Source organism: Buceros rhinoceros, unplaced genomic scaffold (assembly GCF_000710305.1).
Source record: "Buceros rhinoceros silvestris isolate BGI_N320 unplaced genomic scaffold, ASM71030v1 scaffold25294, whole genome shotgun sequence".
Taxonomy (NCBI): domain Eukaryota; kingdom Metazoa; phylum Chordata; class Aves; order Bucerotiformes; family Bucerotidae; genus Buceros; species Buceros rhinoceros.
This window is the reverse complement of record NW_010407999.1, coordinates 2,048-16,898: the sequence shown is the minus strand read 5'-3', so window position 1 is coordinate 16,898 and position 14,851 is coordinate 2,048. Positions and strand designations below refer to the sequence as shown.

The 14,851-nt window shown below is 42.8% G+C and overlaps 1 protein-coding gene across 1 annotated transcript in view; it reads right to left on the bottom strand.

The window, feature by feature from the left end:
- Positions 1 to 1,057: 1,057 nt before the first annotated feature.
- ACAD9 (acyl-CoA dehydrogenase family, member 9) overlaps positions 1,058 to 14,851 on the bottom strand; it is a gene marked incomplete at its 5' end in the record, with an annotated part of 14,197 nt that continues 403 nt past the window's right edge. The window contains 16 exons of the mRNA XM_010134732.1: positions 1,058 to 1,272; positions 1,563 to 1,635; positions 1,966 to 2,094; positions 2,506 to 2,583; positions 3,334 to 3,460; positions 4,039 to 4,118; positions 5,715 to 5,843; positions 6,187 to 6,306; positions 6,633 to 6,703; positions 6,963 to 7,038; positions 8,247 to 8,320; positions 9,227 to 9,401; positions 10,939 to 11,017; positions 11,697 to 11,797; positions 12,472 to 12,578; positions 13,755 to 13,856. Coding sequence (XP_010133034.1) covers positions 1,172 to 1,272; positions 1,563 to 1,635; positions 1,966 to 2,094; positions 2,506 to 2,583; positions 3,334 to 3,460; positions 4,039 to 4,118; positions 5,715 to 5,843; positions 6,187 to 6,306; positions 6,633 to 6,703; positions 6,963 to 7,038; positions 8,247 to 8,320; positions 9,227 to 9,401; positions 10,939 to 11,017; positions 11,697 to 11,797; positions 12,472 to 12,578; positions 13,755 to 13,856 — 1,622 coding nt within the window. The remainder of the gene's footprint in view (positions 1,273 to 1,562; positions 1,636 to 1,965; positions 2,095 to 2,505; positions 2,584 to 3,333; positions 3,461 to 4,038; positions 4,119 to 5,714; positions 5,844 to 6,186; positions 6,307 to 6,632; positions 6,704 to 6,962; positions 7,039 to 8,246; positions 8,321 to 9,226; positions 9,402 to 10,938; positions 11,018 to 11,696; positions 11,798 to 12,471; positions 12,579 to 13,754; positions 13,857 to 14,851) is intronic.

Sequence of the window (14,851 nt, the reverse complement as noted above, 5' to 3'; positions counted from 1 at the left end):
AGCCCCCCTTGGCCGCACTGCGTCGCCCCCCCCCCCTCCCCTCCCTGGCACTCCCTGCCAGCACCCATGGCTCCCCACCGACTGCCAGAGACCCTGCACCCACGGGTCCCGCAGCACCCTGCACCAGCACCCTCTCCCCACAGCCCCTTGCACCCTTCCCCCCCGCAGCCTGTGCTGCCCACTCTGTATGTCCTGCTGAGTGAGCCACTGCCAGCAGTAGGAATCCAGGCAGGTCAGGGGGGACTTTACTGTGGCATTAGGCTCTCCCAGGTGCCCCCGCTCTGCCCTCTGTGCTCTTGGTGCTCTGCCCCAGGGCCCGCCTCGCTCCCAGCACCCTGTGATGCTCTGGGGTTGGGGACGTGTCAGCTGCTGATACCTCTGTAAGTGGGACCCCCCCCTCCCTCTAGGCTCAGGTACCCCCTGCCCCGATACCTCTGTAAGTGGGACCCCCCCCTCACTCTAGGCTCAGGTACCCCCTGCCCCAGGGGCGGCCCTGCCAGCACCCCCAGCCACTGCAGCCCTGGGAACCCAGAGCAAGTGAAAAACCAGAACTGGGCAAATGCCACATGTGCCCAAATCAAGGGCAAGGCTAAGACGGAGCCTGAGTTTGAAAACAAGACAAAGAAATGTATTCACAGAGAAATGTAAAACCAAACCTATTTAAAGAAAAACATAAATAAAAACTATTCATGAAATCATTTCACAGCTTCAGTGGTATTTAGTGAACAGCTTTCATTAAAAAATTACAATTCCCCGGACAAGGCAGCAATGGCTGCAGTTGGCGCAGCTGTCCAGTGCACGGACCCAACCTCCAGAGGTCCCTTCCAAACTAAATGGTTCTTTCAGTGCTTCTCTACAGGCAGGTAAGGAGCTGATTTAAGCTTAAAGATACACAAAACCATCCAATCCCATCCCTGGGGAAACATATCTCACTGTCCAAACCTCGACTGGCTTTCCAGTTCCAAGGGGAACCAATGTCGATACATGGAATAAGATAACGTAACGTTTAGGTAAAATTTTTGTTCTTGTGTTTAGATGGTGTAAAATAAAACATTAGAGCTGATTACATTTGGTAAACTCACAAAATAGTTATTTGGGAAGTGTCAATTGCTTGAACTGCAGAAAATGAGTCACTGTTTTCCATTCACTGAGATTTGCTATCCAGGAGGGATCAGAACGTCCTGTCCAGGGGATGGGAACAGATGTACGAGCGTTTCTCCAGCACCTGCTTTGCAGCTTTCTTAATGCAGTCGTCCAGATTTTCATCTGCATCTGTGGAGAAGCAGGAGGAAAGTTAACAATTATCTAGTATTTTCTTGACAGGAGTATCTGCTACTGACAGGTTTAATGCTCCTCCCCCCAGCTGGGGAAAACCAGTATCACTGGTTTGTTCTATGTTCAATGAAGAGACTCTTTATATTCAAGTGGTACCAGTTCTGTGCCTCGTCCTAATTAAAGGCAGAGCAAAACTCTTCTGCTGATCCCATCGAAACCACCTACTTGCGTTCGGAGTCTATGAAAGCTGTGAGAATATAAACATTCTTTTACTTCACAGAACTTACATTTTTCTAATTGAGCCATGGCATAATTATTCTTGAAATACGCTTCTGTGCAGAAGATATTTGTAAGAAGCACCTGAGGAAACAGCAGAACTCAGTTAAAAAACTAGTACATTTCTGAAGTGAACCACGCAGTAAAAATCAAGTCATTTCAACTGCTGAAGGTCTTGTTTGGTCCCCTGGTAGCACAGCCCTGCCGTGCCAGTGACTACGCTGCAAACCCGGCTGTTATCTTCCTCACAGTCACCGAGTGCCAGCGACGGGATGACCCTTTGCTCAGAACTGAGTGAAGACTGTAATAACACACAGGAAGGGAAGTCTCGAGGCCAGTGAAGAGAAAGGTTCATCAGTTTGGGATTGTCTAACACTGTATTGTTTTATGTAACCGATACTGAACCTCACTTACTTCATGGTCGTGGTTCCTCAGCCCGATGCTGATGGACCGGCTCGCTCTGGAGATGGCAGCTTTCATGGCGTATAAATTAATAACGATATCTGCCACTCTCTTCAGAATCAGCTGCTCATCCACTATGGTCTGCAAGAGGAAAAATAACTGTGAAGTTTTGCATAAACTACGTTCCACCTTCTAACAGCAGAATTCCCGTGTCTTGAAATCACTCTGGTAAATGCCCAAATCACTGAAATTAAAGCACCAAATACATTAAGCCTGTTCAAAAGCCACGTAAGTGAAGATGGGATGTGGCACAGCCTCACCTGCTCAGCAAACACATCAGATGAACTGACATAAAGCTGAGGGTATTCCAAGCTCAGTCCCTCCTATTTTAACTACCCCACTTAGCATGGTGTAATTAATTATCGATTCGTTTGCTGGCAATATGGATGAACTGCGTAAATCCAAGCCTGCTGGTATAGCTCTTCGTTTGAGAAGAGGGAAGTGGGTTCCAGCAATTCAGTAACAAAGGGGACAGAGGAAAGGAACAGTTACCTTCCCAAACCTGCTTAGCAGGCCCTTCACTGTAGTTCCAAAGTAATAGATGTTTTCTTCAAGCTTCTTGCCACTTTCCTATAAAACAGAAAATACAACAATTTAGTCTTCTAAGGAACAAACCAAGCCCCCCCTGCCCCCAGGCACTGATCAGAATTCTCTTCTGAGATGAGCTTTCACCATTTTACATCTTTTTCTGCCCAGCTAACGAGGAGAAAAAGTGACCCTTTTTCCCTGCAAGGAATGGGATTATAAAATATTTATTCTTTTCTGAAGGGGAAAAAAAAAAAAATCAGTTTATCTGCAGCCCTGGTGTCCTGAAGCTCAACTACTACCAGATTTTCTCTTTCCAAGCCCTGGTTTTTCAACGTTCATCTAGTCGGCTGCTGAGAGCCAGTTGCACAGTAAATTCATAGAAATTCTGACCCCAAACTGTGTCACTACTGAACAGGAAAAAATACTGTGTTGTGTAACAGAGCTTTGTAACTAAGAGGGGCAGCTCAGACTGTTACAAACAAAGACCTTAATGGTGTGAAGGCTCAACTTATATAAATTACTAAAATGAATATAATGATATAAAATAATGGATAAATGGTATAAATAACAGATTTAGAGCAGGCTTCATTTTACCTTGGTAAGTACCCGTATCATATCTAACCCCTGAAATGGTATAAACATCTGCTTGAACTTGTGAATCTTCCTCTTCTAAGCACACAATGGGTTTTGCATAAACAGGACACCAAGCTGTGACCCGCAGGGAAGGGAATCGAACACCAAAGAGCAGTGTCTGGGGCTGCTCAAAGAGCCCCACGTCCCTGTTCCCCTTACCTGGAGGCTGGGGTGCACCACTCCACGATCACCCACCAGCCCGTAATCCACTTTTCTACCCATCGCGTCCCGTAATTTGCTTAGAAACTCCCCCAGGGCCATTCCCACGTTGCCTTTCCTGATTTCTCTGAAATGTGAGTAAGCAACAGCGGTTAAAGGCCATGTTGTGGTTTCCAAGGGAAGCTTCAGACGGTTCAGATAACCACCTGAAATTCTAAACGCTTTACCAAAAGACCTGCAGTTTGTCTATGAACCATCATGTCTTTTGATCCATTTTCCTGTGGGGCCTGGAGAACAATTATACGGCCTTAAAAGTACACAACATGGTTCAGATTCAGCTCCTCTCAAACACACAGTAAATTCCAGAGACCAGGAAATGTGCTCAACACGCACAATACAGCTGCCTTACCAGTAAAACTTCATTATAAAAGCTTAAGTTAGAAAATTTTTAATTACCGGTCTTATAAGACAGAATTTTACACAAGCTGGAACTGTAAGATACAGTAAGGCCAAGATTCCTAAAGCTATAAAACATCCAATTAAAAAGAATAACCCAGCCCCTGTAACAGTGAACTACCTTTTAGATAACACACCGAAAAATACTGCAGGTTTTTTCCCCTACAGTCTCCCCTCTTATCTATAGTTAAAGAGTTATCAAATACTGTTTAGTTTATTAAAAACTATTAGCAATAAATAAGAACATACTTAATTTTGTCAGTTAAGATTTTGCCTGCATATTGCATACCCGTCAAAGCAATATACATTCGCAGAATTTCATTCGTTCCCTGTAAAAAACACAATAAAAAGTGAAGCCAGTATCAAGTACAAAGTGGTTTTAGTATTTAAAAACAAGATATCCTGCGCTAGTGTTTTTTTTTTTCCTGTGAAGAAGCTGAGCCTCTCATTATTAAACATCCATATGCTCATATGCATTGAAAAAGAAAACAGACTAAACACATCTTGAGTAGAAGTTCTGCACCATTCCACTCAAGGGACTTTTAAATAGTTGTAAGACTGTTCCACGTGCCTGCCTGGAAACCAAATGCAGCCCAAGAGATTAAGGTCATCCTGTTCAATTTGATCAGGAAGGCACTTCAGCAGGCTTGAGGGGAACATACCCCGCACAGCTCCTGGAGAGCCTGCAGCAAACTGTGTTTAGCAGCTCTGCCTGCAGGTCCCTCACGAACAGACTAAGCCAAACCATGGGGTCAGCACAAGCTCCCTGCTGTAAGCAGAACTTTGTATTTGATATCGGTGAGAAAACTGAGCTGAATTACAGGAATCCCAATCGTGTGGTGGTTTGGTCTTTTAAGCAAGACTTCCTATAACCTGTCCAACGTGAAAGGTCTCTGTCTCAGCCACTCCGCAAAACACCCCTTACGTCGGGCTTTGACTGGCTATTAGGAATGTCTGTCAGACCCACAACAAACCCCACAGGGTGCAGGAGAGTGACCCTACAGCTGGCTGGTTTTGCTCTTCCACCAGTATTGGAACTGACTCTTCCTACTGACACAAGATAAACACACGTGTGTTCACAGCAGCAGCGAGGTGAGCGCTGTGTGCTGCACTGCGGGGCAAAAACTCTCGCTTGTCCTGATTTGCAGTTGGGATCTTTCCTGTCCTGAAACCAGGAGGTAAAGGATCATTTCTAGATGGTCCATAAATAAAAGGCAAGTGGGAGTGACGTGGCTGTACAGGTGAATGGTCACCGATGACCAGCTTGGATATAGAATAAATTTCACAGCCAACATTTTTTTTTTAATAAATGCACAACAAGAAGTTAATTAAACTTCTAAATTAGTATTTTGTGAATTTCCCTACTTCACTTGCACACAAGAGCAAAAGCTACTCGAGCCTAGGCACCAGAGTTCCATCAACAGCTTAGCCACAAAACCCCCAGAAAACCCTGTTAGAGAACTCTGTAAAATTAACATTTCAGGCAGACACAGCGCTCTGGGTTCACCATGAGTCAGCACACACAGCCACAACTATTTACTGGACATAAACTGACGAGTTACTTCTGTCAACTAAAGCAGTTTTACGGTTGTTTAGAATTCCTTAGTATGTTCAAATCAATAATAAACCCAAGCTATGAACCAGGACTGCTTTTTGTCATGATGGAGTATTTAAAACAGCTCATCTTTTGTTAAAAACATCCAGGAAGTTTCTAAATACCTAAGAAACTCTATCTTCATTGTACCTGATTTTCCTGTAGTATCCATATCTCCAAAGAACACAAGATCATGCTTCCCTCTTACTGTTACCGACTCCGTGACTCAATGAGTGAAGGCCGGCCCCGCTGAACGCTCGGGTTTCACCTCAGGTTTGCAGAACGCAAGAGTGTGAATCTCAGAGTGTAAAACCAGCGTATCAGTACTTGCCTCGAAAATCAGCAGGATCCTGGTATCTCTGAGGTAGCGCTCATAGGGGTAATCCTTCATGTAGCCAAGGCCGCCAAGGATTTGCAGGGCTTCACTTACGCAAGCCCACGCGCCTTCAGAACTGAACACCTGCCGGTGAACAGGATTTTTATCACGTTAAGACCTTAGCCAGGCCAGCAGCTGGAAACAGAACGGAGGGGTTTCTCACCCTTGCGACCACATCAGAGTGCAAGAGGACCACGACATTCTGAATCTGCTGTATGCGGTTTTTATTCCACACAGTGACAAAAGCCTCAGTGTGAGGCAATCAATGGGATATAGACAAGAGTGACATCTGCTTTTTCACCTAGATGAGGTTTTTGTATTCTATGTCTAAAATATAAAACCTGAGCCCTCAGCAATCTGCAATCCAGGCTGAAAACAGGAGGGGTGTTGGTCTGAAAGCTGTAAGTGTTTCAATAAAGTGACTAACCTTGACCATGGCTGCCTCCACGGAGCAGTCAGGAAAGCCTGGCCTGTCCATCATCCCTGCGGTGAGGTAAGCCATACTCTCCATGACATACGCTTTCACAGCCATGTAACAAAACTTCTCCTATCAAACAGTAATGCCAGGAATCACACAGCAATTCACATGCAAAATCCCACAGCCAAACCTGAAACTTAAGAGCACAACTGCAGTTTTCCTTTGTTTAACATATTACCAAAGCAATCATGAAAAATCTATACCAAAATATATCTTTATTCATTACATTTCTCATTCCAGACATTTAAAAGATCAGCATACAGAGGTCTGCACTAAGTTTACACTGATTTAATACCTCTAGTGATCTCTAATCCAGTATAGCCAAAAGAACGCCAACATAAACTATATCCTTGCACTTAGCCAGTACAAAGCACAGAGATTTGGGGGTTTATTACCTGAATTAATCCAAAGTCGCTCAGTCTCTTATTGAATTGTTTCCTGGTACACGCATACTCTGCTGTCATTTCTTTAAAAGAAATAAAATTTTAAAAAGCCATCTCAAATGAGTAGATCTTTGAGCCAATGATCCAAGAGGAAGGTTTTATGGGAGATAACACCTCCCAAAAGCAAGAGTATGTAGGCTCTTTCCTTAGCAAGAACATTTTACTTCAGAAAAATTCAGAGGCAACAACTTTCCACTACGTGAACTGCAAAAGCTTCAGTGTTACAACTCTGTAAATGGGCTTTTAATAAAAATTTTATTTAAAAGTATTTTACTGACGCACCTATTAGTTTTTTTATCATGCCAGCAGATGCACTGCCCATGCTAAATCTTCCGCTGTTCAGGATATTCATGGCAACCTGTGAAGAAAACAAATGTGTTTCAGGCAATGTGGCTGCCACATGACTTCTCCTTAGGCCATGATGATCTTGCTCTGTGTTTTAGTGCTTTCCTTGATTTCCTTTGTCACCAGAACACACCTGCTGTGCTGTGACAGCTGCCCTCATATTGGTCAGCACAGCCCTCAGCATCCCAGCAACAATGCTTCCAAATGGGGTTTTTAAGGTGACCCCTGACATCCAATCTCACGTTTGAAATAGTTTTCAGGTACTGATGATCCAGTGACCTGGAACTAATCCTCTATTCAAACTACACTAAGGCAAACTGTAGATAAAACGTCTTTATCTGCAAATAGATAAACAATGTTCAAACTAGACAGCACTGCTCAAGCTTATGAGACAAAGAAAACCAGACTATCGTTTAACGTGCGTACAGAACAGCCAAATGCAAAAATCTTCTCTGGACGGATGCCTTCCTGCTTCAGACACCTTTCAGCAACACACAGGAAAAGGGAATGAAAAGTGTAGAAATGAAATTTAGATCAATAATGTACAAAAATAGATTCTGAAATTTAGTAGGTATTGTTTCTTAGAAGAGAAAGAGGTGACTCCGTTCAGCGCCTTGCTAAAGTTCTTAACAGAAGTCGTTATTCCTACATTTTAATTTGTGATAACTATCCAAAGAAGAAACCATGAAGATCTTATTTTAACGTGTTTACCACCATAAAGAAAATTATTTCATTTAGGATCCAGGTCTGGACTCCCTACTACCAAAGAAGTGAGAAAACTGACAAGGAGCATTAAGAACATGTCGGAAAGGTTACAACAGCTGAGAGAGTAGTGTTGTTGTTGCTGGTACAACACCCCATTGCTTTTCTGATGCAATGAAGGACAAAGGCTGTGTACTCCCAACATTTTTTTCTTGGGCAATAACTGAACCCCAGAAAGTCATCTGACAGCCATGGGATTGTTCTGAAGAGAGCATGAAAAACATGAAGAACCCAAACGCGCAGCGGAACAGTCTCTGTAATTGTACAGAGAAGAAATACTCTGAGACTGCAGCACACCAGTCCTGTGCCAGTGAAACCAACACCACAAAGCACAGCAGGTAAACGCAGAAGTCTGTCCTCCAGTATTCTCCAGTTTGGCAATGTTCATACTACCAATAAGGAAAAAAAGGTTTCCTTCAGGCTTTTAAAATCCATCTGTAGTTGCTCTTCACCACTTACCTTAAATCCCCCTCCTACTTCTCCAATTACATTCTCAATAGGCACTTTTGTGTTTTCAAAATGTACTTCGCAGGCTGAAACACAGAGTTAATGGCAGTTAATTACGTAGAAATACCTCCAGGAATTTCAGGAACATAATTTACTCCTTCTGTAAAAAGGAGTAAAGTTTTCCTAACTCACCGGTTACAATAGAATTACATATGCTTTGCCAAAGAAGTTCAGATTTGGGAGAAGACTGACAGCAATTTGACGTCAATTACTGATGTAAAACATCCCAAATACAATTAATAAACATCGTATAAACAGAGAACTACCATTTTGTCTGTTTTAGGCAACTGATACACAATCACTTTGAAATGATCGATGGTGAAAAACTACAATCTGAAGAAGAGCCTATGAAAACCTCCTTCTAGATTAAAGCTACTTGGTTACTGAATCTCCCGAGTAATTTCTTTCGCTTCACAAGTGAAGAGGAGACTTACACAATACAGGTTTCTTACTTCAGACCTTGCATTAGGAAGGACTCATAGGAAAAGCCAGGGAAAGAAACATGCAACTTATATTGTTACATGGACTAGTATTGATTCATCTTAATCCAGATGGCCTAAACAAATTAAACAGTACCTCAGCCTTGGCCATACTGACCACCATCAGTGGTCCACCCTGGCCTCCAATCGGGAGACCTGGAGACCCACCATACATAACACTGCTGCCTCCTTTGAGAGCACACGTAGAATCAGTCTCGAGCAGAAAAGACAGCACAGAAAGAACCGTGCCTCGACTATACCACCCAAGGAGACCTTCCGCTGTGCTCTTTGCAACCGGTCTTGCCTATCCCGCATTGGCCTTTTCAGCCGTCAGCGCGCTTGCAGTAAGTGTGGGTAAAGCCCTTCCCAAATCTTCGTCCGCGAAGCCAAGCCATGATGAAACAAATTAAAATATTAAAACAATTTCTGTTTTGACAATTAAGTGATTCTTACTATTGGAGCCTCGAATGCCCAACTTATCTTCAGGCTTCCCGTGGGTGACTCCACCAAAATCCCGCTCTACAATGAATGCGGTTATTTTGTCTTTCAGCTGTCCATCTTTATCCACAACCTCTGTCCTAGCAAATACTGTGAAAATATGGGCAAGGCCACCATTTGATATCCAAACCTGTTTTGAGAGAGGAAAGATGGGTAAGAAATAGATTTGTTCCAAAGCGTTTCATAACAGACTAGCAAAGAACAACATGGTGAATAATTGCTGCTTCTTCCCTTAACCTGTGAGTGTTCTGCTACTAGTTTTGCCTCTAGTGAACACATTTCCAAGGAAAGTTGACCACAGAATGGCAAGTTATAGTAACTATAAAAATAGGTTATCATACAAATTTAAATTAAATTAAAATCACAGCACATTTCCACAAAAGCTTGTATATTCTGCTACTTATGGCCTGTGAGGGATACAAGGGTAATACAGACTGTAGAACTACTTCTCCCAAAGTAATTTTAACTCCAACGAGAAATTCTCTGAATGAGGCCACCCATGTACAGTCTCTCCCACAGGATGGGTCTCTTCACACCACAGTCAAATACACCCACAAGCACAGAGCAAGTCTCCAATGTATCAAATACAGAACAATTCACAGAATCACGGACTGGTTTGGGTTGGAAGGGACCTTTCAAAGCCCATCCAGTCCAACCCCCCTGCAGTAAAGAGGGACATCTTCAAGCAGAGCAGATTCCTCAGAGCCCCGAGGTCCAACCTGACCTGGAATGTCTCCACGGATGGGGCTTCCACCACCTCTCTGGGCAACCTGAGCCAGTGTCTCACCACCTTCAGCGTAAACAATTTCTTCCTTATCAAATCTTCCTCTTTTAGACTAAGTCCATCACCCCTTGTATGGTCCCAACAGCCACTGCTGAACAGCCCCTCCCCAGCTTTCTGACACCCCTTGAAGCACTGACAGGCTGCACTAAGGTCTCCCCGGAGCCTTCTCTGCTCCAGGCTGAACCCCCACCAGCTCTCTCCCCTCTCCTCCCAGCAGAGGGGTTCCAGACCTCACATCAGCTGTGTGGCCTCCTCTGGCCCTGCTCCAGCAGCTCCATGTCTCTGCTGGGCTGAGGAGCCCACAGCTGGACCCAGCACTGCAGGGGGGTCTCCCCAGAGCAGAGCAGAGGGGCAGGATACCCTCCGTTCGCCTGCTGGCCTATATTTTGCCACGGTTTCTTTCAGCAGAAACATTCCAAGGAGCCCTATTTCCAATTCAGTGTCAAGGTTTTTTTCAAAAATACATACAAAATCTGTCATGAAGAACAAAGAGAGGAGAAAACGTGGTTTTAGGTTTCTTTTTGCCTATGCTGTCACAGAGGGGGCTGACTAACAAACTAAGCCTCCCTGAAGCTGAACACCATGGCCTGGTGATAGAGAGAAGGAACTTAAGAGCAGCTTTTTGCCTCTTTCCTACGAAGAGTTTAGTGAAGGTTATGCCCTGAACACTGAGCTGCTCTAAGTTCCTCTGGCACTGAAACAACATGGGTTGTCTTTTTGACATGGTCATTCTTCACTAGCTTGGAAACCTCAAAACTCTGAGGCAGCTGCCAAGCTCGCTGCTTACCTAGCAAGTCTGAATTGTTGCGATGCTGTGAAAGACAAAGCTGCTTCTATAAACCTGCACAAAACCCTGGCATATTTCCAGGCTGCGAGTGGATACCTTGGAGCCATTTAATAAGAAGTATTTCCCATCTTCACTGAGGGTTGCTCTGGTCTGGATGGATGCAGCATCACTTCCACTAAAAGCCAAACAAATTATTATTGTTTAAAGAAATAAACATGCTTCAAAATACAAAACTACCTCTTCTCCCTCTTCCCAGTCTTTAAAAAGAAGTATTTACAGTTGCATTGAAGTGACTGCAGGGGACATTTCTGCTAATTAACATGTCTGTTATCAATCTTAGGAGCTGACCAGAGGGTTCAGAATGCCATGTAAGCAACTTTTCTGAGCTACACATTGAGCTATGTGAACATACAGCAGAACTGTGATTCTAAACCACAGTCATGTTTAAATAAGTTGTTCCTCAAAAATTCATATCCAAAGTGAAAAAAGGCTCAACCAAAATGTGTTTACTTTTAACTGAAAAATAAACACATCACAGTGTCTCTCAATGGACACTTGGGCACATCAAGTACTTTCTACAGAAGCAGTAAATCAAATGCTCATTGCAAGCCACTCCAGAAGACATGAATTCAGGAAAGACCGTTTCAAACTATAGTTCTGTATGGACAAGCAAGATTCAGCTTAAACATTCAACTGGGGTCAGTCCTTCCATCTGTTTTACCTACACACTGAAGCCATAGGCACCAAGTAACAAGGATTTAATTTACTAACCAAACAAGCACTGTAATGAAGACCAAAACAATAAAAAGCCTTTTTGGTGCTTTCTGAAGCTTTTATGATTACAAAACTGTTACCTTCCAGGCTCAGTAAGACAAAAAGCCGCAATGTGCTCCCCAGATGCCAGTCTAGGAAGGTACTTTGCTTTCTGGTCATCGGTGCCAGCAATGAGTATGCCCTAAACAAAAAATTAACAAAAAAACTCTTCATCATCAACCCACGTAAAAAGAAACAAAGCTGACAAGCTTCGCCAAGTTCAGGAAGCTTGATTTGCAAATGTTACATCATAACAAGATACAGTTTAATAAACAATGGACATTGTTATTTATCAGACATTAAGACATGTCTAAGTTATCATCACATAAGTGTTCAGATGCCCCCAAGAAACAGCTTAGTGTCAACATCACATTCTAGGGTAGAGGTCACTGTATTTGTGCTATAAGTGAAGATAAACCATTGCTCTGAAAGGCACTGAGATAGTCCTTCCTTTGTAATTTGTCTCACCTTCATTACTATCACTGTAATTTTATGTTAATAACCTCAAAAGCAGCAATTTTCAAAGCTCCTCATCAGAAAGCACATCATGTGACTGACTTAGATTTCAAATTATTTCATTACATGGGCACTCAACAGCTTTTTGTGAGAGGGCCCTTTTAATTACCTGTTGTATTTGGGTCTTGTCTTGCAAGTTTCTCAGCAAGACAAAAACAACACAGGACAAAGGTAAATAATGAATGGTTAAACAGCTGAGAATTCTTATTTGTTACAGCCACACTCCACACCAAAATAAACTTCACCTCACCTTTCTATGCAAGCTGGGTACAACTACTTGACACAAAAGAAGAGCATTACCTTAAGCCCAATTGCTTGATGAGCTGCCAGAGTAACCGCGATAGATCCATCTAAAGAGGTGATTTCTCCCAGACGTGCGTACATGGTGTTGGAGAGACCCAAACCCCCTGGAAGAAATACTGTGTTTTATTCTGAGTGACTGAGACAACAAAACAGACAAAGAACAGTTCCCAGGCAGCCTTCCAAACTGGTACTGCATGAAACATCACACACCAAAAACGTCTTTAATCAAAAAATGTGAATATAACGAGCAACAAACTTGACACAAGCACCTCCTTTTGGGAGGACTTTTGTGATCTGCTGCTCTAAATGCAGAGTTTACTCCTGAGGAGCTTGAAACGAACAGATGTAGGCTAAATCAAAGCTGCATCTGCATGGGTTTAAAGCTCAAAAATTTTATTTCGTCAGGACTATAAGTCCTGCTCCCTGTAATTTAAGAGTATTTTATATATTACTGCCAAATAAATTACTTTATCTAACCAACATAATCTTGTGTCCAGGTTAATAATTTTCTACTCCTTCAGAGCATGCTTACATCCTGGCTTCAGGAGGATAAATACCTCTCTTCCCATCTGGGTTAAGATGCCACGTCCAATCCTTCTCCACCCAAGTCACCGTGCTGAAGAGAACAACCTGACAGAGCTTGCAAACCTCTTTTCTATCTTACCCTCACAACAACCCGCCCAATTCTGAATACTCACAAAAAACATCTAATACATTTCAAAAGCATTAATTAACAATTAATTAATCAAGAGAGGTTATGTCATGTACAGAACATGCAAGTTGTGCAATATACTTTAACGGTCTCTTAAAAAATTAGCTATCCTCCCCACTGAAATGATCTTCTGCAGATGGTCAAACACAGTTTTGTTTTCTCCAAGTTGTTCTCTTTAAAATCTCCTTTTGTAACAGAAAACAATGCAACAATCTCTTTATGAATTTAATGTAAAATATTAATTTCAATCCCAACTTTTACTTGCTGCATAAGAATAAGATCAACATTTTCTTGAAAATTCCTTTGCAAGTGTAAGGGGTTGGTCAGTGAGGAACTGATGTCTCTGATCTGGCTCTACAATCCGTGATCTAACTGAGGTGCCCAAGGTAAGAGTATGCAGAGCTCCCGACACAGCCAACAGACATTCCTGGTGCTCGCATCTCTCTCTCAGCCAGGGAAGACGCCTCCGCTCCTACTGTAAACATCCAAGTCCACTGACCCCACACAGGATAGTGCAGCCACGTTCAGCATGAGTTCATACAGACCCCTGCTGCGATCATTTACTCACCGTATTCCTCTGGAATCTGCATGCCAAAGAGACCCAGGTCCTTCAGTCCTTCTAAAGTTTCAGCTGGGATTTTTGCATCTTGATCAATCTTCTTAGAGTCCACTACAAATACAGAAGGTTTTGTAATTTAAAACTATTTCTTGGAGCAGAAAAAATCTGAGACTGCAGTGTTCTCAAATCAGAGCGTGCTATGAGTTCACAGCAGTATGATCTCCAGCCTCTCAGTCTGAGAGCCCAGGCCTGAAAGACTGGAAATACAGAACCAACTGGAAGGTCCCAAGAACAACATAGACAGGAAAAGGCCTTGGAAGAGGAAAACTCTGGAGTTTACTTCATTTTCTCCATTTCTCCATATGTACAGGTTGTGCTTGTGCACATTAGCAGATTCCATGACTGGAATGAGCAAATATTTCTAGGATTTTCTATCTGAACTAGGTCTAGGTCACAGTTTAAAAAAAGTACATAAATGAGTTAATTACAAAGATCTTGTTCTTATGAGTTATTCACAGTCTTGGGGGATTATAAGAGCTGTTCTGTCCTGTGACAGTGAAAATAAACACGAATCGTATTAAGCAGCTTAGGAGGGCTGCAAGCTGCAGCAGAAGGAACACAAGGCAAAAAGCACATGAAATAAGTCACTCTGCAAAAGCAATGGCAATTTTCTGGAGAAAAGGAAACGACCCTGTAGCTTCTGTATGAAATTTAACAGTGCGAGGCAACTGAACAGTCTGATGCTCTTCCGAGAAAGGTCTTTCACAAAAAAACTCCTAACCTGTTTTTACCACACCCGTAAATTACTCTGAACAACTAACAGAAACAGTTACGAAACGAAACAAAGACAAGCAATTTCCACTCTCTGTTAACACTCTGTAATTTGACATTTCTGTTCCTCCCTTAAACATCAGGTTTTTTACTCAATAAGTTCCCCAACAGAGCAAAGAATTAAAGTGTCACCTGCATAAATTCTTAATTTGCTGTCAGTGAGCAATATTACAATTTTACAGTTAAAATTACCTGCATCTCATAAATCGTGATCTGTGACAACCACAGACTTCTTCAACCTCCTGCAGCGTTTGGCAATCTAGACACGGTACCTT